The 24,504-nt window shown below is 42.9% G+C and overlaps 2 protein-coding genes and 1 long non-coding RNA gene across 3 annotated transcripts; all 3 read right to left on the reverse strand.

Annotated features, from left to right (window-relative positions):
* Window positions 1–143: 143 nt before the first annotated feature.
* Window positions 144–2,194, reverse strand: LOC124854975. Its single transcript, XR_007034900.1, has 4 exons — window positions 1,759–2,194; window positions 470–565; window positions 302–334; window positions 144–200 (listed from the first exon to the last, which is right to left on the reverse strand). It is a non-coding gene; the product is annotated as an uncharacterized LOC124854975 (long non-coding RNA).
* A 10,147-nt stretch (window positions 2,195–12,341) lies between these two features.
* On the reverse strand, window positions 12,342–15,355 carry LOC118123317 (growth hormone secretagogue receptor type 1-like). Its single transcript, XM_047343859.1, has 4 exons — window positions 15,268–15,355; window positions 14,077–14,252; window positions 13,550–13,952; window positions 12,342–12,725 (listed from the first exon to the last, which is right to left on the reverse strand). Exons 1-4 carry the CDS (start codon window positions 15,353–15,355, stop codon window positions 12,442–12,444), a joined length of 951 nt encoding a protein of 316 aa, XP_047199815.1. The 3' UTR covers window positions 12,342–12,441.
* Window positions 15,356–21,409: 6,054 nt separating this feature from the next.
* On the reverse strand, window positions 21,410–24,351 carry LOC118123318 (growth hormone secretagogue receptor type 1-like). Its single transcript, XM_035180665.2, has 5 exons — window positions 24,225–24,351; window positions 23,081–23,256; window positions 22,555–22,957; window positions 21,531–21,708; window positions 21,410–21,419 (listed from the first exon to the last, which is right to left on the reverse strand). Exons 1-5 carry the CDS (start codon window positions 24,349–24,351, stop codon window positions 21,410–21,412), a joined length of 894 nt encoding a protein of 297 aa, XP_035036556.2.
* Window positions 24,352–24,504: the final 153 nt, after the last annotated feature.

Here is a 24,504-nt window from a genome sequence, read left to right on the forward strand (position 1 = left end):
ATAAAGGTGAATAATCGAAGTAAAATCAAGCATTTAAATTAGATTAAGAGACACAAACAGTTAAGTTTAGTTAAAAAGTAAAACGGAGGCTTGATTACTGATAAAAATACAATCAAATCAAAATCAAATCCAGTTTTCATCACCTTCTGCACCTAAACTCCTTCGGCCCATGAGTCCAACAAACATCTCCCCTTTGTTTCCTGCAGACACAAACACAGAAACTACTAGAACAGATTTCACCACCGGAGTTATTCTAGGAGAAACAGCACCGATGACGTTCTAACGGTGTAAACACACTCACTCTTCCTCCCCAGTCTCACAGGCTGAGATGCACCTGAAATACAAGAGAGGAGGAAAATGTTCGAACAGGAGATGAATAGGAAATATTAAAACGTGTCACTGGAGAAAAACAAAATCACAAAATACAATAAATCAACTATAAAAGTACAAAGTTTATTTGTTTGTCCACCTGAGCTTCTTCCCATCAGGCCGTGGAACTGCTGCGATTTGGAACGCTTGAGAAGGTCTGCAAGCCGATTGCTTATCCCCTCTCTACTGGGTAGCCCTACACACACACACACACACACACACACACACACGCACACACACAGACACACACACACACGTAATGAGCACAGGGATGAACAGTATATATTTTATATTTTAAACTGTAAACTCTTCCATTTTCTGTATTAATCTGCCAACTGTGATCACTTCTTCTCATCTTAATAATGTAATAATGTTTTATAACCTTCAACCACCACTTCATCACTTTCCTACTTTTAGAAACACGATTTTCATTTGGTTATTTTGAGTGTTGCAGATGCGTAACACAGGATATGACACAGCCCAGTATCATAATAATTATTATTCAATACATTTATATGAACATTTACACAGCGCTGCAACTCTCAGGAAGCAAACCAGGACTGTTCTACAGAACTAAACCCAAACAGTCATAATAGACTTCAGAATACAGAGTGCACATAGGGATGTGTGCGTGTGTGTGCGTGTGTGTGTGTGTGTGCGTGCGTGTGTGTGTGTGTGTGTGCGTGTGCGTGTGTGTGCGTGTGTGTGTGTCGTGCGTGTGTGTGTGTGTGTGAAACTCATCCCCTCTCCTGTCTCAGTATGTTTATCAAACAGATGTTGTGTGTGTTCGATCTGTCGCTGCACAGCTGCACATATCTCAGGTCCAACAGCTCATATAACTCATCGTGGACGACATGTTTCCTTTAATAATGTAATTATAATGGATCACAGCCCATTTTCTGCTTCTGCCGAAGGAAAGAGGAGATTATTTACCACAATTCTCTACAAGAGCAAACAAATCAAGAACTAAAGTTAGATTCTCTACGATTCCTGATTTAATTTAGTTTGGGTACAGTGAGTACAGTAAGAGTAGTTCCTCCCCTCGGCCACTAGGCGGTGCAGGCTGTGTCTGTGTGGAGCTCTCCGTGGTGCTGAAGTGTAAAACAAACAGGAGGTAACAGAAAACTAAAACACTTCTTCGTCTGAACACTGATATTACAGGACGTCATATGAGAGGATCGTTAAAAGAGCGATACTAAATGTAGTATTTATAATGTATATATATATAACTACTTAGTTCCACAGGTGCGTTTTACAGTCTCAGTTGGAATCTGGATTATTGCAACAGGCATAGAAGTTTATTTTCTCAGTTTCCTTTATAAAAACAATACATGCAAATCCAAGAAAAATCAACTGTAACATTTTTTGGAGGATCTTTAGGTTTTTTACCTGCCAGTTGTCCACAGTCCACATCTCCCCGTCTTCCTCTTGGCTGGGGAGCGGCGTCCCCAGTGTCCCGATGACCTGCACGAACACGACCACGAGCAGCACGGCCACAAACTTCAGAGCTTCCATCGTCGTCCCAAGGTTCTCGGAGTCAAAGTGGCGGCAGATGGTCAAGAAAAAGCTTCCTGAGTCGGACGCATACAGGAGCCAAAGAACTTCAGGACCAGAACAACATGTGTTTTCTCCTGCACTTGCTTGTGCGTTTGCTCCTGAGTGAAGGTCCCTGTTGACTCTTTTTAAACCAGCCCCTGCTCGCTCCTCCCTCCAGCCTCCAGTGTTAAAATCCTGCAGTTCAGATTCTTCGCGTGACTCAGACGTGATGTGCGTAGACACTGAGTAAACTCTGTCTTATCTAAAGCCAACTGAGCTCAAACTGTGAACGATGGCTGTGTTGATTAGTTTCTGTCTGTTGCAACTCATCCAGCAGCAGAATATGAAATGAGTGAACAGAGTGGAGCTGACAACACTGTGTGTTTTACCAGGTCAGTGAACAACAAGGAAGAAAAAGGCCACAGGCGACGACAGGACCTGTTTTATTTTCACTGTCACATCTCCAGTTCCAGCTCCTCCGTCAAAGCAGAACCAGATCGCAGTCGTGTTCTGTGTCGTCTTTATGGCTCGTGTCACCTTCTCCAGGTGCGATTAGATTTTCAGCTCTGTTTGTGTTCGTGAATGTCTCGATGGGTGGGGCCGTGCGTGTTCACATTTAAAGAATTAGAAGTGAAAGTACTTGCAGAGTGTAACCTGTTCCCCAAAGAAACATCTAGTACATCATGCTGCAGGAGGCGGAGTCTAATGTAACCTGATTGGATCAGTGAGACAATTCACCTGATTATAAACATCCAACCATCCATTCATTCATACATCTATTCATCCATTCATCCATCCCAGTCTCCAATCAACACCTACACAGTCAGGATGAGAACAAACTCCAGGAACCTTCTGGCTGTGCAGCGAAGGGGCTGATGCTAACATGCTAACACAGTAAACCTTCTACCTGCTTGTCTGGTCACGTGAGCTCGATCGTTGTGAACACGTTTCGGCCTCATACACATACTTCACTTCTTCATGATAGTATGAGCACAAAGTTCTGTAAAACATGATGACCTCCTCTTCTCAATAGGTCCTGATTGTCAAAGGAGGCTGATTACAGCTTCCTCAGAAGAGCTGCTATTAAAACAATGAGAGAAACTCCAGCCGCTGTCGTTAGAGTGAAGGAACCGACGCCGCAGTGTAAAGGTGAGTGATTGAAGGTCACCAGGCAGGTAGGGATGAATGAAACGCTTTGATCAGACCGGACATATTGTGTAATTTGTCATTAAAATATCTATATTGATAACGTATAATTATAATTCACCTATCATGCACACTTCAACTGCATTTGAAACTCACGTGTTTGATGAAGTAAAAACTCCAGTGACGTGTGCAGTACAAAGAACAACCTCACTGTGAGACTGTGGCCTTTTTCTGGGTCGTGAGACGTCATAGCAAGAAGGTTCCCGGTTTGAATCCTGTCCTGGCCCGCCTCTTTCTGTGTGGAGTTTGCATGTTTTCTCCAGCTTCCAACCAAAGTCCAAAAACATGCAGGTTGGAGTTAATTGGTTAATTGGTCCCTTCGCTGGTGACCCGTCCAGGATGTCCACCGCCTCTGGCCCAGTGTCAGCTGGCTCCTGCTCCCCCTGCGACCCTCAGGAGAATAAACGATCTAGATGATGAACATAAACAGCTTTATCAGCTATTTCCTGCCTTTACATTCAGCAGGAAACACAAAGTTTTAAAGTCCGTCCCTCAAACACCAAGTTCTGCTTTGGAACTAGTGAGAAAATGATCTGTCCGATGTTTGTCTCCCTCAGTTTGTAACTGTCCTCACTCAGATAGCATGTGGGCCACTTCAGGCAATGATGCGGCACTTCTGGCCAAAACAAATGTTGGGGCTTTTTTGGTAAACATGTGGCGCTCTAGGCAAAGTGTAATCTGGATATGAGCCTATGTGGTAAATGGTGACTATGGCCCAAATAGCACTGAACATATTTGGGCCACTCTTGCTATGACTTACTTTTGGCCCAGATCTGGCAAACAGGAGTGAGGTGGTGACAGTTTGGACCAAAACAATGTCGCTATGTGGGCACCAGCCACTCGTGTGCATCACATTTCATGTTGAGCTGGTGTCTGTGCCGCACACCACGCTCAGTTTCACATGCACGGATATTGTTTCAGGGTTATTGAACTGGCAAACTGACACGACGAGATGTCAGAAATATTACTGTCAATGGCGTCTCAGTTAAGACGGACGCTCTTTGTCTGTCTGATGTGTACGAAGCCACCATCAGTAGCCAGTTAGCTTAGCATAAAGACTGCAGAAGGAGAAGCACTAACCATGGACGTGAAAAGAAAATCCTCAAAGTTAAAAAGCTAATGTGTCGTTAGAAGTTTCATTAAAATGTGATATCTTTCCTTCAGTCAAACACCTGAACACCGGAGACCACCGACCTCGTCACGACGCTGGACGGCCGCACGCTTCAAGGAACAAATCACCAAGTCATTACCTCAGTTATGTTTAACCGCTCCACCGTGATGATCGAGTGACTCACATAATTGTTGAAGGGAACAGTCTCCTGAAATGACGTCAAGGAGTTTTGGAACAAGGTTTATTACTAACGAGATGTAGACGAGAGGCGTCTGCACCAGGATTACCGGATATTTCTCGGATTTGAACCTGGAACCTTCTTGCTGTGCCATTCTTTTTTAAAAGGGCAGCTCCAGTAGCTGCCATCAATGACAAGGCTTGAATTTAACCTTTAACTCTTTTCCTCATCTTAAAGAAACGCAGCATGATTGAAAGAGAAATACTTTGTGGTCGTCAGTTAAAGATCAACCGCTGACGAATGTTTCCTTCCACCCCCAACAAATCAGGATGAAACCTCTCCCCGGATTCATTGCACTTTAGTGACAAACAGCTTTTCAAAGAGGTAATGGCGTCAGCAAGCCACGAATGCTCAACTTTCCGGCTTCAACTAAACAACTAATGATTCTTTTTATAAATCAAGGGGCATTAACACTTTCTCGTCCAGATCTGTATCCTTCAATGAGACACAGACATTGTCTACGGATGTAATGGGACAGTTAATACACAGGTTTTCTATAACACAAACAAGTGTTGGTGTCTCCATCACTTATTTGCTGTTAAGGTTCCAACACAGACTCGTCTGCTGCTTTAGTTTCTCCCTCAGACTCCTGTGAACAGCGGTGAAGCTTCAATCTGAGCTCAAACCCAGTTAAACACCCAGGGAGCATTTTTTTGGCAAACAAAACAATCGTTCTGGTTGTCGTCTCTTTCTCCAGGGGGAAGCAAAGACAACGCACAAGGTGGGAAGAGCAGACACAAATTTCTCTAATCCATTTAAGGCTAATTGCTTATTAGTCTTTCTCCATTGTCCTGAGGACTGTGCTGCTTGGACGGAGCCAATGAACTCATCATCATAGTGGTGATGATGTTAAATCAAACTAATAACATGCAGAGCAACAAGCAAGGGAGACATTCAAGCAGGTTATCTTTGTTTTCAGCTTTCAGATCTCAGGAGTAACTGCTCCACATGAGGAGCAGTGAAATGTGCATTTTTTTTATATTGAGCTGAATTACAGAACTTTTGGTTTAAAAAGTTGTGAACTTGGGTGTGAGGATTGTGTTGATGCGTCGCTGAAATGTTGCGAGCCAGCCTGCGTGCACTGCTTCACCTCAGTCTGCTCCATAAAGTCAGCGTGAGTGAAGTCGAGCAGAAGTAAATAAGAAAAGTGTTTTCTGCGTTTCACCAGAAACTCGACCACAGCGGCCTCATTCCTGCAGATTCATTAAAAAGTTTAGACTGTGAACACGATAAGAAGAACAGAAGCAAGAAAAACATCTAGTGCTCCCTGAAGAGAGCATGAAACTCTACATACGTTCATGCATGCAAACACAATGTGTGTCGATGATGTGTGTGCATGTACCTGTCTCAGCCCACAGGTACTGACTCCTGTTTATTTGCTCCATATGTTACAGGTCTTGGTTGAGATGCTGTTCAGCCGCTCTGCTCCAGGTAATAAATACAGGCAGTGAACATGACTGGATGCTTTCCCCACTTCATAATTGGATCCCTCAATCATTCGCTGCAGGGATCCTGTGTCTGAATGCATGTGAGGCCGTTTCATTGTGTGTTAGAGTACTGATGCACGTGCCTGTATGTGTAGAATCTACATCCATGTGTTACTGGACTGGAACAGGAAGAAATCCCACTGAGACTCATAGTTTCCCTGGAATCGAGTCAAAGGCACATTGAGTTTGTGTCAGAGAGGAAGATGCATTCTGCTAATTTCTCCATCGCATCATGGCCTGGGATCACTTCCACCAAACAAATGCCGGCGTGTGTTTTTTCTAACGGCACTCATTACTGCTCAGAGTGTTGTTTCCACACAAGAGGAAACGAATGGTGGAGAGTAAATGAAGAAGTAATTATGCACATTTGTTTCTCACCTTCATGAAGCTTCCCTTAGTGCAATCTTCCCAGAAAACATCTGCACAGATATCAAAGAATCAGTCCGAGTTTTTATAGATATTTGTGATTGATGCCACTTTAATGAGACACAGACACACAACCAAACACACACGTCCTGCAGCACATTCTGTATAACTCATGCTAACTGATGCCTTGACTCTCAGGTGAAAGACTGTTTGGTGAACATCTGCTCTATTGTCACTGTAATTACTATAAATGAATTTATAAATCCAGTCCACCTTGGTGTGACTGATGGTGTTTACCAGGTCAAACTCACAGAGGCTATGCGTTATTCATCTGAGTGTTGTAATGTACGTGGAGGTGGATTTAAAACACACACAGCTCTATCAACAGTGAAGAGAGGAAGACTGGGGAGAGAGAGAGAGTGATGAAGAGGTGATGGAGATATCAATATGCACACACACCTGTGTATTAATGTAGTAAATTAAAAATATGTCAAATATTAATGTTATTTTAATGGTTTTAAAGAATCTGTGTATATCTGTTTACTTCCATTAAAACATTGAAGCTCGAGAAATTCGGCAGCACCTTTCATATCTCAGGGCTACTGCGCCATCTAGTGGAGATAAGCACGCAGGTCATCCTTTGGCTGTACCACAGTGGCACTAAAAACAATCAAACTTTGTTCATCCTACCTGGTTTATCTGCACAGAACATTTCATGAAATCAAATGTTTGCATTTTACAATGTGAGCAGTACAGAGTCATTCGGTTACTAGGATACTAGAAGCACAACTACTAAAACACCGGAGCTGATTAATGATATTACACAAACCTGACATGTAATTTACATTCATGTAAAACATTCATTTTCACATCATTTACCTTTTCCATATATACGATTGACATGACTCACATGAAAACACGACATCAACTCTGACTGAAATACAACATATATATATATATATATTATATCTGTGACCTGTGTACCATCAGTACCTGTAATGTAATACATACAACATGAAAACACATCAGCCACTATGAAACGACATGAATCAATGTAATAGCCCTGTGTCGTGTGTGTGTGTGTGTGTGTGTGTGTGTGTGTGTGTGTGTGTGTGTGTGTGTGTGTCTGTGCATCACAGTAAAGCTTGATGGTGGGTGTGACCGACGCTTGGTGACATCATCATAATGTAAGGGCGGCTATCAGAACAATTACAAAGGAAGAACACAGGAAATAAAATGCACATCCAGATGAACTTGAAGCTGTGATTGGCTGCTGCTTGCCATTAAATATTTAAACTTGATTTTGATTGGCTGGTGCCTCCGTGGGCCCATGAGAAGTTTAGCAATGCAACAGACCCACAATGCAGTTCGGCTTGTGACTCCAGCAAATAAACTAAAAGTGTCTTGTATAGAAACATGCATATTGTTAAAGTACTTTATGTAAAATACACACATACTCAAACCTTTCCCTACTTTAAAGAACGAACATCTTTACTCTTATAACACAATGTCAGACTATGTTTATACAAGTGGTGATTTTTTTTTAGCCCATGTTTTAAGGTTGGCAAAGCTACTGGACAGGAAGCGCAGGCATATCTGATAATTTAATACATAACCAATGTGCTGTTTATTGGCAGCAGTAACTCAGACTGTGTGACACCGCGACTCAATCACTGCAACACTGAAATGTAATCCAGGCAATATTAACGTCATTCGTTATATCTGGAGTTGACAAGTCATAAAGTCTTCTGTGCTCTGAAGGCACAATCCACAGCCGACGTGTAAATAACAAGGTACAGCCCCGTCTACTGTTCCACCACAATTCAGAATACAAAGAGCTAAACCTGCATTTAAGTTAATCAGGTCAGGTTCAGATCTATTTCTAATTATGATAATAATAATAATAATAAGCTTTAATTGTAAAGCACTTTTCTTAACAAATTTACAAAGTGCTTCACAAGAGGCTAAAAGAACAATAAAATAATTTGAACAGTACATCAGTACATCAGCAGAAAAGCATCCATCAATCAAGAAATTAAACATTTTTCTGTGTCTTCTACGTGTGAGGCCTGCTTTTTCATCCTAAGGTCTTTGTTTTTTAAGTTTTGCGTCTCTTGTCTAGTATTATTGAAACATCATCTAGGGGGAGCTGTTGAAGTTAAGGATGTAGGACGCTGTCTGTCTATCGGGCTTCCGAGCCAAATTGTTCTATGGTCAGACGCCAGAAGAGTTCCTCTAAATAACTCTGTTCGATTTTGAGTTTTCTAATGACATCTACTGCCAAAAACTGAGTCTGAAAGAGTGGCCATCACCACCTCCTGATTCACCCCCGTCATAGATGGCCATGGACACAACGGGAACACTGACTGCAGAGCTGTTACAATCCACGATGAGCTCTCTCAAAACCGATGTCTTCTGAAAGATTGATTCGCTCTCTAACATTCTCAGGTCAGAGATATCACAGATTAAGGACGAGCTTACAGAATTGAGACTGTATCGAATAAGATCGATGCACGTGGGGTAGCCCTGTCGGAGCGGGAGCGCAGTGCTACGGATCACAGTACTCGCATTAGCGAACTAGAAGCTAATGTTGGCTCGCTAACAACCAGGGTGGCATATCTTGACAACAGATGCGAGGACCTGGAGAGCAGAATGCGGAGGAATAATATTCGTCTTCTGGGAGTGCCGGAGGGAGCGGAGGGCCTGATCCAGGATCCGCAGGGCCTCTCAGAGAAGCCACTGCGAGAACAAACTTAAAAGGGATATTCTATCTTTGTTAACGCGCTGTATTGCCCAATTAGATGATGTAAATGTCATTTCACCATCTCCAGATATTTATAAGGAGCGTTTACAAGCAGCGTCTGACACATTACTAACAGACCAGGTTACTGAACTTCTTGTCAAGTCTAGGAGCACTTACTTTGAGCAAGGAGATAAAGTCAGTAAATTATTAGCCCTTAAGTTACGTCAAGTTTCGTCATCACATCAGATTCCTAAAATTCGTTCATTAGACCCCAGGGGGATCCATGAGGAGTTTCAGGAGGTTTTACCAGTCTTTATATACTTCTGAAAATGAAGCGGATGAATTACAGTTGGATGATTTCTTTCACTCTCTTATTGTGCCTTTAGTCTGCCGTGATTTGGTAAAACAATTAGAGCGACCAATAACTGTTGAGGAATTGTCTCACACTATTAAATCCCTTCAATCCGGCAGAAGACCAGGGCCGGACGGCTATTCAGCAGAGTTTTATAAAAAGCTTTTTTCCAAAATTGCTCCTATTCCTATTGAAATGTACAATGAAGCATTTGTAAATGGCACTCTCCCACAGTCTCTCACTCAAGCCACTATTTGTCTTATTCTTAAAAAAACAAGGACCCTCTTGATTGTGCATCATATCGTCCAATCAGCCTGTTAAATGTTGACTATAAAATCTTAGCCAAACTTCTTGCAATGTGTCTGGAAACAGTCCCTCCATCAACTATTTCTCCTGATCAAACAGGATTTATTAAAAATAGACACATACACTTCAACCTCCGTAGATTATTTAATGTCATATATAATCCCTCTGTCAACAACACATCTGAGGCCATTGTATCCCTAGATGCGGAGAAAGCGTTTGACAGGGTGGAGTGAAAGTGAGACTTCTGTACTCAAGCTTCTGTTAGGACCCTAACACTCAATCAGGTTATTTTCCTCTGCAGCGGTCAACACACCAAGGCTGCCCTTTAAGTACCTCGTTGTTCGCCCTCACTATAGAACCCCTTACAATCGCACTTCACTCTAACCCCCTTGTTAAAGGTATACTCAGATATGGACAGGAACACAAATTGTCTTTATATGCAGATGATTTATTGAAATATATATCCGACCTCTCTGTTCCAACCCTGCTCTTGCTGTTGTCACATCCTTCGGTCACCTATCAGGATACAAACTGAATCTCAGCAAAAGTGAAATGATGCCGCTCCATGTGGCTGCAGAAAATTCCCCTTTACTTGACTGACCATTTCAAATTTCTCATAGTAGTTTCGTCTATCTCGGTGTACATGGTACAAATCGATTCGAGAACCTCTTCAGGACCTACTTTACCTCTCTGTTAACCCATACTAAGGACGATTTTGAACGCAGGTCTTTGCTGCATCTCTCCTTAGTCGCGAGAATTAAAATGACTACTCTCCTCAAGTTGTTATACCTCTTTCAATGTCTACCAATCTTTCTTCCCAACACATTCTTCAAACAGATAGGCAGCCTAATTATATATTTTATATGGATTAAAAAGACTCCTAGGATACAAAAACAACTTTTGCAGAGGCCCAAATCAGATGGGAGACTAGCGCTACCAGATTCCAGGTTCTATTATTGGGCCTCTAATCTTAGGATCATTCAGTACTGGTTGCAGGGCAGAGTGATATCCCCACCCCCAATTTGGCTAGAGATGGAGGCCGCCTCATCTTTACCGGCAGCATTGTCTTCTCTTGCTCACTCCTCCATCAGGAGTCCTTACTCCTCTTTCACCAAAAATATACGTGTCAAAACAACATTAAGGATCTGGAACCAGTTTAGATGCTACTTTGGGTTTCAGACAGTCTATCTCTCCGCTCCAGTAGCCTCAAACCCAGCTTTTCCCCCCATTTATGTTTGATAGTGCTTTCTCAACATGGTCTAATCCCGGTATTAAAAGATTTAAAGATCTCTATATTAACAATACATTTAGTACATTTGAGCAATTATCAGTAAAATCTGGTCTTCCAAGACATTGAATTCTACAACCAGAACCTGGACCAGAACCTGCGCCGCCTTCTGAGCGAGAAGGGGGCGTATTCTCCTGATGTTGTGCAGCATGAATCTACAGGAACGTGTTGTTGCAGTAATGTTGGCAGTGAGGGAGAGTTGACTGTCGAGTGTCACACCCAGGTTCCCAGCAGTCTGGGTGGGGGGGGGGCTAACACAGAGTTGTCAAAGGTAATAGTCAGGTCGTGGGTGGGAGGAGCCTTTCCCTGGAAGGAAAAGTAGTTCAGTCTTATAAAGGTTAATTTTCAGGTGGTGTGTGGACATCCACTGAGAGATGTCAGTCAGACAGGCAGAGATTCATGCTGCTACCCGTGTTTCAGATTGGGGAAAACAAAGGAATAGTTGGGTGTCATCAGCATAGCTGTGGTAGGAAAAGCCATGTGAGTGAATGACAGAGCCGAGAGAGTTGGTGTACAGAGAGAAGAGGAGGGGACCCAGGACGGAACCTTGAGGGACCCCAGTAGTGAGAGGACAAGGTTCCGACACAGATCCTCTCCAAGTTACCCGGTAAGTGCGGTCGTTGAGGTAGGATGAGAGCAGGGAGAGAGCAGAGCCTGAGACACCCAGGTCCTGAGGGGGGGGAATAAGGATCTGGTGGTTCACTGTGTCAAATGCAGCAGAAAGGAAGGATAGAAGGATGAGGCCAGAGGAGAGCTGTGTGTTAGCAGGGTTAGCTGTGTGTTAGCAGGGTTAGCTGTGTGTTAGCAGGGTTAGCTGTGTGTTAGCAGGATTAGCTGTATGTTAGCAGGGTTAGCTGTGTGTTAGCAAGGTTAGCTGTTTGTTAGCAGTGTGTTAGCAGGATTAGCTGTGTGTTAGCAGTGTTAGCTGTGTGTTAGCAGGGTTAGGTGTGTGTTAGCAGTGTGTTAGCTGTGTAGTAGCAGGGTTAGCTGTGTGTTAGCAGTGTGTTAGCTGTGTGTTAACTGGGTCAGCTGGGTGTTAGCATGGTTGGCTGTGTATTAGCTGTGTTAGCAGGGTTAGCTGTGTGTTAGCAGTGTGTTGGCTGTGTTAGCAGGGTTAGCTGTGTGTTAGCAGTGTGTTGGCTGTGTTAGCAGGGTTAGCTGTGTGTTAGCTGTGTTAGCAGGGTTAGCAGAGTGTTAGCAGGGTTAGCTGTGTGTTAGCTGTGTGTTAGCTGTGTTAGCAGGGTTAGCTGTGTGTTAGCTGTGTGTTAGCTGTGTGTTAGCAGAGTGTTAGCTGCTCCTACAGTCAAAGCTCATGATATCTTCGTTCAGTGCAGGTCTGAAAGCAGCTGAATTCAGTTTGTTAATATGGTCGTTGCAGAACCACCAGTGATCATCACAGCTACCTTGTGTTTCTGCTGTTGTTACGTGTGCCTATATGTTTACAAAGTGGTTGTGGAGTGTCCTGATGAGAGCGTTGTGCTCAGTCGGTGAGACGGTGTGAGACAGTGCGTGTGCACGAGGCTACGCACAGCGTGTCTGTACCTGGCGGACATCAGGTTGTACACCAGAGGGTTGATGGCAGCACTGAGGCGGGAGAGGATCCAGGAGACCAGGATAAAAGAAAAGTCTGTACTGTTAAGACCGGATCTCTGAGAAACATAGCTCTTGGTCAGACAGACGATGTAGGGCAGCCAGCACAGGACGAAGGCCAAGAAGATCACTCCTGATGGACATGAGGAGAAGGACACAGGAAGTGGACATGAGAATCATCAATATCTGCAGGTGATAGAATACATGTCTCACACTGTTAAACAAGAGAGCTGTGTCTCAGTTCAGGGGCTGCAACCTTCAGAGGACACGATCTACTCAACCCACCTCCTTCCTCGGTCAGGTAGACTGTGAAGGCTGAAACTAAATGAGACCGTCTGGTCCACAGAGGAGAAGCTTGTCCTGTCCTTAAGTTGGACACGACAGAAAGCTTAATGCCCCTTGGTTTTTTAACATGTGAGCCATTAGTTGAGTTGATACGGTTCGTCACCAAAGTGCAATGAGTCCTGGGACATGTTGGACCTGGAAGGATTCACTCATCAGAGCTTTCTCTGGTATGAAAGGAAGCATCTGTAGGAGCCTTTCTACTCGTGTCGCTGTGATGCAGCCCTAAATTGACACACAGCTGGAATAAAGATGGATGACATGACTGCTCCCCAAAAGTGAAGCCAAAGCATCTCGATTGCCCCCTGGTGGCTGGCTGCAGGTCCTACACCTTTCCTGCCTCTCTGATGGTAACAGGCGGGACATGGACCAAACTAAAAAGTCAAAATACACGTCAAATATATTCTCAACGATGGTTTCTGTCATTTTATGTGGTTCTTATAAAACTGGTGAGTTTTGATTTTCTATTGGATGATACAGCTCCGACTCTGGCTCCAGATGTGCAAGCTGAGATGAAGACAAAGTATTAAATCTGTTCGTCAGCCTTTGTCAGTTGTATTTAGTAAAAGCTAAATTCAGAACCTAAGGGTGTGTGTGTTGGATTGTGTTTCTCACCCAGCATCTTGACTGCGTGTCGGTGACTCTTGTCTTTACGGCTTCTTTGTGGACGGAGCCTCAGAGTCCGTCCAATCAGGATGTAGACCAGTCCCAGGATGCACATGGGAACCACGACATACAGGTTGGTGAGAATTATCATGGCCAACTCGAGGCCTGAGGAGAATGAGTTCATCATGACCAAAAATGGTGCTGCACTGACAGCCGCTCCCAGCCAGAGGCAGCCAATCAGAGCCCTGGTTCTGCGACGTGTCACCAGCGTCTTGGAGGTGATTGGCCAGCAGACAACCAGGTACCTCTCCAGGGAGAGAAAGGTGATGTGGAGGATGGTGCAGAAGGTGCAGCACTCTGAGAGGAACATGGTCAGCTTAAAGCCGAAGACTCCTAACTTCTGTGTCCAGACCTGGAAGAGACACAATCCGTTTAGTGCACGTTCAGCCAAACCATGAGTATCTGGTCAAATCACAGTGAACTGCAACAAAAAGGTGTATAAGTATATAAGTATTATAGGATATATGTGAGGGCACCTGCAATAGACCCAGAGCCAGCAGCAGGAGGATCAGCAGGTCACTAACAGCCATGCTGCTCAGGTAGAGGTGGGCGGAGCTTCTCATGTTTGGGCGAAGCCAAACCACCAGAAGGGTCAGTGTGTTTCCAAGAAGGCCGAAGATTATCAGTGGAACCACAATCACAGTCACACACACTACAAAACGAAATATTGATGATTGATTTTCATTAGAATCACAAATTTACACATGTTCAGTCCACAATGGAAAATGGTAAAAAACGTTCACAGAAATAATTAGTTCTCATGATTACTGGCACAAGAAGATGTTTTTTCAGTTTTTTCCTAAACTACTATGAAAGACTAGTATAAAAATATAAGAAACAACATGGAGTCAGGTAAAAATATCCTCTAAATGTTTTCTCCATAGCTCAGCAACATTTTCAGCCCCAGTGATCATATCAATATCAGACGGGAGGAATATTTTACTGTTATTTATAACTTTAACTTCCTTAGAAAATTAATGTGCATCATTCTGCTGAAGCTTTCTGGCCAAGTTCTGCTAATTAATTTTAATAATATGTACTGCATATCTAAATCTGGAACACACACACACACACACACATATTTACTTTTCATTTTATAACTCTCACTTTTCCTCCAGAACTTTTTTTTTTTTTCCAGATTGTTTTTACAGTTTCAGTTGAAATATTGCAGAGGTAATTCATCATGTTCACTGGAAACAGACGGGAGCAACTGGGCAGTTTAATATGTGGTGTGATTTTAAATCTATGCAAATGCTTGTGTGCATGTGTTTATAAAACAATATATAACGTTTTAATTGGTGATATTTAAAGGTGCTGGGAGGAGGATCTGTTTCTTGATTATTGACAGAATCAGGCTAAGAGGACAAACCTGTCTTTATGCTAAGCTAAGCTAAGCAGCTGCTTTGTATTTACTGTAGAATTATCTCAACTCTCAGTTTTTCTTTGTAATAATTTAATAAATTGTTTAATTAGTTCTAAGAGGAAAATGTTAGAATTTTCTGTCCTTCAGATAAAGGTTGAAGTTGTTTTTTATATTTTTATAACTAATAATAATAATAATAATGACAGTAGCTGGCTGTATCATTTTAAAATCGTCTACAGTATCATCACCATTGTTTTGTACCCACCAATCAAGATCAATCCAGACATTGTTTCCTCCTCCTGACAGTCTTGGTTGGAGCAGTTTCCCTGGAAGCCTGGCGTGCTACAGTTTTTAACTCCACAGCTCACGTTTCCCTCCTCCATTAGATCCATGACGGCTCAGGTGGGAGCAGGACGGAGAAACCTGCAGGGGAGAGGTGTGTGTCCCAGGTTCCACAGACCTGGCGCACACACATGAATGGCTTTCCTATGAGGCTCGATCACAGCCAACACTGAGAGGAATGGTCAAGTGCTGTCTAATCAGACGATGATGTTGTACAACTCGTTTTGAACGAACTTGGCTGAAATATGAGAAAGCCAATTCCCACTTGTATCGTTATTCAGCCCAAAGAACCTGTCTAAGTAGGCACACTTCCAGTAAGGACTTCCATGGAAAGGAAACACGCACGCACGCATGCACGCACGCACGCACGCACACACACACACACACACATACACACACACACACACACACACATAATGTGAGGACGAGAGAGTGTTGTGCAATAATGCATTAAACGTGATACCATAAAATGGTGTGCCTTTCGGCATTCAATAAATTTGGTTATCAAAATAAATATTAAATATTAATATTTTATTATTAATATTAAATAATAACTTTAAATGATTAAAGTTACCTCGGGGCACCACCCTTCAAAGGATGGGAAAAGATAGCCAATTTATTGATTAAGTCTCATAAAAGTACGAACTACAAATTTGGAACTCTGATTAACAATTAAATGAATAACTATAACCAAAATTACCATATAGATAGTTAGCTAAGTTGAAGGATATAGAGTTCTTGACAGTGTAGAGGTTGGCAAAATTCACATCTGCAACATTAATAAAAAAAACATTTGTGAAAGAAAAACATTTATTATGAATATAATAAAGTATAAAAACACAAATTACTAACGGTGTACCTATTGGAATGTTTACGACGTGTAGAGATAATGAGGTGAAGATTCATGCGTGTGTCTGTGTGTGTGTTTGTGCCAAGTTAGAGAAAGAGTGTAATGCACAGAAAGTCTGTGAAGAGCATAACAAACATTAACTTTACTTTCGAATAACTTATAACCAAAATATCACGACACAAATCAAACTTATAAACATCACACAGAATCGAATAAACAGTCTTTGCTTAGCCTAGTATAATTATTAAGCCCAGTTGTGTTACCCGTCCGTGGAAAAGGGAAAAAAGAAGTTGCTGTGCAGTCGCAGTTCGGTGAAATTGTCTGGCTGGTTGTGTGGCTACTGCCTTTGTAGTTCTGTTGAGCTGTGCAGCTCAGTTGCTGGTTGAAGTTCTCCTGCAGGACATCGCTGCTAGGAGGTTGGTAGAGCTTGGGTTGCGAGGAGGTTTCCTTGGTGAGATGAGCTGGAAGCTGCACCTTTGTGCTCCTCTCGAAGAGTTGGATGGAAAGAGAAGATGTGAGCTGGAGAAGCCAGGCTGGGCACCCTTCTCCTCTCGAAGGATTGTAGAAAGAGACAGAAGAGGGGTAGACCTGGCCTTATATTGGCCCGGTGACCTCACAGGTCATGGGGTCCAGAGTGACCAGTGGGAGTTGAAACCTGTGTCCCTGGGGGGGTTTTCACACCTCTGTGTGACGTTGCCGCACCCTGGGAGAACTTGCTCTGGTTTTCTCCAGGACAAAGAACATGTGCTCAGGCTTTTGACTACCCATGTAGGCCGAAGGGTATCCACAAATTCCATGTCCCAACATCCCCCCTTCGTTCTCAGGATCGCACCTGACGTGGGTTCCTGAGGGCGAACTTGAACATGTTTAGTCCAAAGCTGGAAAAGTCAATTGTCAGTTCATTTGGATTGTAACATCTGGGCATTTGTGTATACTATCTAGTTTGGCTAAGCAAGATTCAAATTAGACAAATAATTCAGATCACAATGACAGTACAATATGAATAACCTGTGCTCTTCACTAGGTTAGGGAGAAACAGGAAAAATTAGACATTGTAAATTGAAAGGTAAGATGCAGAGAGAGTGGCACATACAATGATAAGGTCATTTTTGGAATGTCCAAGAGTTTTGTGTTCACTCATTGGATCCTACTCAATGTAGTACTCAGTCTGATCTGTTAGACTTAACAATTTTAAACTTCTGCACAAGGGTGTCATAATTTTTCAAAGTCTCAAAATTCAAATGACTGTATCATTGTTTCTGTAATAATATGCTAATGTCCTAACATGTGTGGTATGGACTTCATTATTATGGAATGAAAAGTAGTCGATCCAAACATATTTACAAAGTTGGCAGTGGTATATAAGTTTAATCAGAATTTAGGTTTTGGAGTTTACTGCTGTTGCTAACAAAACAGTTTGCCTATTAACTGCAAGAAACTTAATACTGACTGTCAGTCCAGGGGTTAACTGCGTTGGTTATGGCCGTGAGGAGCGAGCTCTGGATCGCCTGTGTCGTGGCTCAGGGCCGTAACGCTCTGGGGAGCCAGAGTCCAGGAGGACTTCAGAGTGTGCTCGGTCATAACCATGTTTTGAACTGTACTCAGAGGCGCTGTCGTCATCTTCTGAGCAGTGGTAAGTTGTCTGGGCCAGAATGTCAGAGTATGGTTTCCTACAGCTTCTACTGTGGGAATGCCTATCTCTGGGAAGTTGGAGGACATGGCGGATACTCTGTGTCCCTACGCTGCCTGTTGTCACCCCCCTTCGTTTTGTTTTGAGGGTGAAGTTTTGAGGCGGCGGATAAATTTGGCACCGTGCTGTTTGTTTTGACGGGCTCGGTTGGACCTACTGTAGCCTTGGAAGTGATAACAGTTTCCCAAGCCACCTGTGTCATCTTCCTGATCTGCTGCATTGAAGGTTTTCCTTGCTGTGTCATCAGTACAACATGTGTGCGTATACATGGATGTAAGTTACGTAAGAACAAGGACTTGAAGGTGGGATTTTCTTCTAGGCCTGGTGCGTTCTTTCCCTGAAAATAAACATGCCTCAAACGTCTGAAATAATCCCTGGGATTTTCGCAACGTGAATGTTGAATTTGGGATGCTGTAACAATGGATGTTATCTCGTCAGCAGTAGAAGATAATTCTTCTACTAGTGCTTGACGGAGCTCTGTGTAGTTATTTGTGACATTGGAAGGAAGTGACTGAATTAACCTGTGAACAGCTGTAGAGCTGGTTTTTAACACGAGTCTAACCTTCTCTCTTTCTGTTGCATTTGGCACATCACCTAGGCTGAGATCTAGTTCCCTAAAGTAATTATCAATATTCTTATCACAGTTTTCTGGATCAAATTGTTCAATATCTTTAGCTAGAAACTCAAGCAAATCAAAGCGAGGACACTGTGAGGTCCGGGCACGTGCATCACCTGCTGCAGGTCTCTCTGGTTGAGGGGGAGGTGCTAAAGCATCTTGAAATGTGGAGGCTCAGGAGGTGACTTAATTCCCAAAGACTTCGGGTCGGATGGGATTCTGTCCCATCTTGGGAGTGAAGAGGGAGTTAACCGTACACTATTGGAGGAGTGTGAATCGGAATAACCAGAATCACATTAGCTGAAAAACTGATGTGAGGCCGGGCCTTCTAATCTAAGTTTTAACAATTCCTCCTTGTGTGAAATGAGATCTGACTCTGCTGAGTGCAGGTCTTCTAAATAGTGCAGGGCTTTCTTATTAGCCGTTTGAACCTCCTGGAGGAGAAGAGCATTTTGCGCTCTTAGGGCTTTTACCTCCTGTTCCACGGCTGCTTTGCTCTGACAGGCAAGGTTGATTTGCCTGTGGAAATTTAGAATCATACATCTCAACAATGGACCCTTTGATGCTGTTTGTGCATCACACCTGTCATTAAGTAGTGAATCTATTTCTTTATTACACTCACTGAAGTTCAACTTGCTGCTGAATTCAGGATAGCCAGGGGTCAGGCTCTGTGCGAGGGAAGAAACAAACTGTTCTACACAGGGGTTCTCCATTGTTGGGTCTGAAATTGAAGGATTAGATTTCCAAGTTTATAAATCAAAAAGCATTGTGGTTGGCTTTGGTGTTGCACTGGCAGACACCTTGTAGTGTGGATTTGACCGTACACTAGTCTAACCAAAACTATGGTGGGTAAATCAGTTCACCAAACTTTTAATCACACTAACTGATATGCAGGGCAGTAACAGTTAGGGGTTCTATAACTTCACAGGGCTGGAAGCACGCTGTGGCTCTTTCTCAGGTTCTCTTATCCAACTTGGGCTGAAATGCTTGGCAGTAACAGCCAGGTACAAGCTCTGTTCCATAGGGCCGGTGGCGCGCTATGTCTTCATTCAAAAGCACTTAACAGTTACAGGAAATTTCACAGCTTGACCAGTTAACATTGAATATGTGATATTCAAATGTTAAAAGAAATTCAAGAATATTCAACTGGAGTTAGTAGCAACAATAGCAATATTTTAGCAAAACACTATGAGGACTTAAAGTGGTAGTTATGAATAAATTAAATGTCACCACAATGCACTTGTTTGTAAGTACGGTTGAATGTCAACTCCGGTGGCAGACTAGTGGAATTGAATTCAAACCTTTGGCTTGAGTGAAAGTTCAAAATTCCACTTATTTCTGGCATTGGCCAAAACTGAAAAAATGATATTGCATAATTATGAATTATTAAAATCAGACCTTCCTCACTATTCTTACATGTTTAAATCACTCACGCAGAAAAGAAAAGGAGATCTCGTCCCAACGCCTCCATCGACTGCCTGGCCGCGCTCACTGCAAAAGACAAGGAGCTGAAGAAGAGTCGGGCAGAGACGCTGGAGGTGAAGCTGCAGCAGGAGACGACTCCAACTGAGGGACTGAGCTGCAAGAAGGTGGAGGCCGTCAACAGAGGACACACGTCTCTGAAGGAGCAAGTTCACCAACTGAAAAGTGACCAGATGAAGCTGGAGGAGGACGTGAGACACAAGGACGAGTTGATTAAGACAGAAACAAAGAAGAGACGAGCTTCCACAGAATCATACCTGGACAAGCTGAGTGAGACGGAGAACGAGCTGGAGAGTGTTGCGAGGAAGTGGAGGAGAAAAGTGGAGCAGCTGGAGAGAGTGAAGGTGAAGGACGAAGACAAACGTCTGAACCAGCAGACAAATGAGTCGACAAAGAAAAGAGGGATGAGGGGACGTTTGTCCTGAACCCTCTCACCCTTCTACCTTCCTCTTTCTGTGTCAGTTGTCCACAACAGGAGTTAACATGTCATTTGCATCAGGTTTTGTTTCCAAACAGGTTTAAACATACAAGGAATTCAATGTGGTGTAAGTGTGCAAGTTAAAATATAAAAAATACAAAAATAGGAAACTTTGTCTCTAATATATAGAGATATTATATTATTCTGACACCACATCGACCACACACAGTTTTCTTTAAATAATCTTTATTTAAAAACAATATAAAGTTCACACATAAACTAACATGACTCTGTAAATACATCACCAGGAGTTATAAACAAAGTTTAACATGAAAAAACACAAACTGAGAGGAAAGAAATTATTATTTAAATGTATTATTTTTATTCTAAAATATTATCAACATGTTTAATTGGTTAAAAGATTGAAGGTTTTTAGGTTTTAGGTCGATTGTTTGGTTTCATCTTTGCGGAAGTATTTTATTTTTTCACACCCCTGGTAAGACAAGACCCGCCCCTACCCAACCTCTGATTGGCTTATTTTATTTTCATTCCCCAAACTCCGACCAATCATCACTGGACTTGCCTTAAACTAACTAATCGGAGGCTAGGTGGGGGCGGGTCTTCGCTCACCCCAAGTAGATTGCGGAAACGTCTGAATGTTACTGTCAGAGAAAATCTGTAAATACCTGCTGCTAGCTGTGTTAGCAGTGTGTTAACTGTGTTAGCAGTCTTAGCTGTGTGTTAGCTGTGTGTTAGCAGTGTGTTGGCTGTGTATTAGCTGTGTTAGCAGGGTTAGCTTTGTGTTAGCTGTGTGTTAGCAAGGTTGGCTGTGTATTAGCTGTGTTAGCAGGGTTAGCTGTGTGTTAGCAGTGTGTTGGCTGTGTTAGCAGGGTTAGCTGTGTGTTAGCAGAGTGTTAGCTGCTCCTACAGTCAAAGCTCATGATATCTTAGTTCAGTGCAGGTCTGAAAGCAGCTGAATTCAGTTTGTTAATATGGTCGTTGCAGAACCACCAGTGATCATCACAGCTACCTTGTGTTTCTGCTGTTGTTACGTGTGCCTATATGTTTACAAAGTGGTTGTGGAGTGTCCTGATGAGAGCGTTGTGCTCAGTCGGTGAGACGGTGTGAGACAGTGCGTGTGCACGAGGCTACGCACAGCGTGTCTGTACCTGGCGGACATCAGGTTGTACACCAGAGGGTTGATGGCAGCACTGAGGCGGGAGAGGATCCAGGAGACCAGGTAAAATATTTGTAGACTTTCAGCAAGAGTGCTCTGAGAAACATGGATCATGATCAGACAGACGATGTAGGGCAGCCAGCACAGGACGAAGGCCAAGAAGATCACTCCTGATGGACATGAGGAGAAGGACACAGGAAGTGGACATGAGAATCATCAATATCTGCAGGTGATAGAATACATGTCTCACACTGTTAAACAAGAGAGCTGTGTCTCAGTTCAGGGGCTGCAACCTTCAGAGGACACGATCTACTCAACCCACCTCCTTCCTCGGTCAGGTAGACTGTGAAGGCTGAAACTAAATGAGACCGTCTGGTCCACAGAGGAGAAGCTTGTCCTGTCCTTAAGTTGGACACGACAGAAAGCTTAATGCCCCTTGGTTTTTTAACATGTGAGCCGTTAGTTGAGTTGATACGGTTCGTCACCAAAGTGCAATGAGTCCTGGGACATGTTGGACCTGGAAGGATTCACTCATCAGAGCTTTCTCTGGTATGAAAGGAAGCATCTGTAGGAGCCTTTCTACTCGTGTCGCTGTGATGCAGCCCCTAAATTGACACACAGCTGGAAATAAAGATGGACGACATGACTGCTCCCCAAAAGTGAAGCCAAAGCATCTCGATTGCCCCCTGGTGGCTGGCTGCAGGTCCTACACCTTTCCTGCCTCTCTGATGGTAACAGGCGGGACATGGACCAAACTAAAAAGTCAAAATACACGTCAAATATATTCTCAATGATGGTTTCTGTCATTTTATGTGGTTCTTATAAAACTGGTGAGTTCTTTTTCTGGTAAATTTAGTTTTGATTATCTATTGGATGATACAGCTCCGACTCTGGCTCCAGATGTGCAAGCCGAGATGAAGACAAAGTATTAAATCTGTTCGTCAGCCTTTGTCAGTTGTATTTAGAAAAGCTAAATTCAGAACCTAAGGGTGTGTGTGTTGGATTGTGTTTCTCACCCAGCATCTTGACTGCGTGTCGGTGACTCTTGTCTTTACGGCTTCTTTGTGGACGGAGCCTCAGAGTCCGTCCAATCAGGATGTAGACCAGTCCCAGGATGCACAGGGGTACCAAGACATACAGGTTTGAGATAATCAACGTGGCCAACCAGAGGCCTGAGGAGAATGAGTTCATCATGACCAAAAATGGTGCTGCACTGACAGCCGCTCCCACCCAGAGGCAGCCAATCAGAGCCCAGGTTCTGCAACGTGTCACCAGTGTCTTGGAGGTGATTGGCCAGCAGACAAGCAGGTACCTCTCCAGGGAGAGAAAGGTGATGTGGAGGATGGTGCAGAAGGTGCAGCCCTCTGAGAGGAACCTGGTCACCTTATAGCCGAAGACTCCTAACTTCTGTGTCCAGACCTGGAAGAGACACAATCCGTTACTGCACGTTCAGCCAAACCATGAGTATCTGGTCAAATCACAGTGAACTGCAACAAAAAGGTGTATAAGTATATAAGTATTATAGGATATATGTGAGGGCACCTCAAATAGTTGCAGAGCCAGCAGCAGGAGGATCAGCAGGTCACTAACAGCCATGCTGCTCAGGTAGAGGTGGGCGGAGCTTCTCATGTGTGGGCGAAGCCAAACCACCAGAAGGGTCAGTGTGTTTCCAAGAACGCCGAAGATTATCAGTGGAACCACAATCACAGTCAAACACACTACAAAATTAAATATTGATGATTGATTTTCATTAGAATCACAAATTTACACATGTTCAGTCCACAATGGAAAATGGTAAAAAACGTTCACAGAAATAATTTGTTCTCATGATTACTGGCACAAGAAGATGTTTTTTCAGTTTTTTCCTAAACTACTATGAAAGACTAGTATAAAAATATAAGAAACAACATGGAGTCAGGTAGAAATATCCTCTAAATGTTTTCTCCATAGCTCAGCAACATTTTCAGCCCCAGTGATCATATCAATATCAGACGGGAGGAATATTTTACTGTTATTTATAACTTTAACTTCCTTAGAAAATTGATTTGCATCATTCTGCTGAAGCTTTCTGGCCAAGTTCTGCTAATTAATTTTAATAATATGTACTGCATATCTAAATCTGGAACACACACACACACACACATATTTACTTTTCATTTTATAACTCTCACTTTTCCTCCAGAACTTTTATTTATTTTCCAGATTGTTTTTACAGTTTCAGTTGAAATATTGCAGAGGTAATTCATCATGTTCACTGGAAACAGACGGGAGCAACTGGGCAGTTTAATATGTGGTGTGATTTTAAATCTATTCAAATGCTTGTGTGCATGTGTTTATATAACAATATATAACGTTTTAATTGGTGATATTTAAGGTGCTGGGAGGAGGATCTGTTTATTGATTATTGACAGAATCAGGCTAAGAGGATAAACCTGTCTTTATGCTAAGCTAAGCAGCTGCTTTGTATTTACTGTAGAATCATCTCACTCTCCAGTTTTCTTTGTAATAATTTAATAAATTGTTTAATTAGTTCTCAGAGGAAAATGTTAGAATTTTCTGTCCTTCAGATAAAGGTTGAAGTTGTTTTTTTATATTTTTATAACTAATAATAATAATAATAATGACAGTAGCTGGCTGTATCATTTTAAAATCGTCTACAGTATCATCACCATTGTTTTGTACCCACCTAACTTCATTGATCCAGACATTGTTTCCTCCTCCTGACAGTCTTGGTTGGAGCAGTTTCCCTGGAAGCCTGGCGTGCTACAGTTTTTAACTCCACAGCTCACGTTTCCCTCCTCCATTAGATCCATGACGGCTCAGGTGGGAGCAGGACGGAGAAACCTGCAGGGGAGAGGTGTGTGTCCCAGGTTCCAACAGGACGCACACTGATGGCTTTCCTATGGCGCTCGATCACAGCCAACACTGAGAGGAATGGTCAAGTGCTGTCTAATCAGATGATGATG

Source organism: Hippoglossus stenolepis, chromosome 16, assembly GCF_022539355.2.
Source record: "Hippoglossus stenolepis isolate QCI-W04-F060 chromosome 16, HSTE1.2, whole genome shotgun sequence".
NCBI classification, from domain to species: Eukaryota; Metazoa; Chordata; class Actinopteri; order Pleuronectiformes; family Pleuronectidae; genus Hippoglossus; species Hippoglossus stenolepis.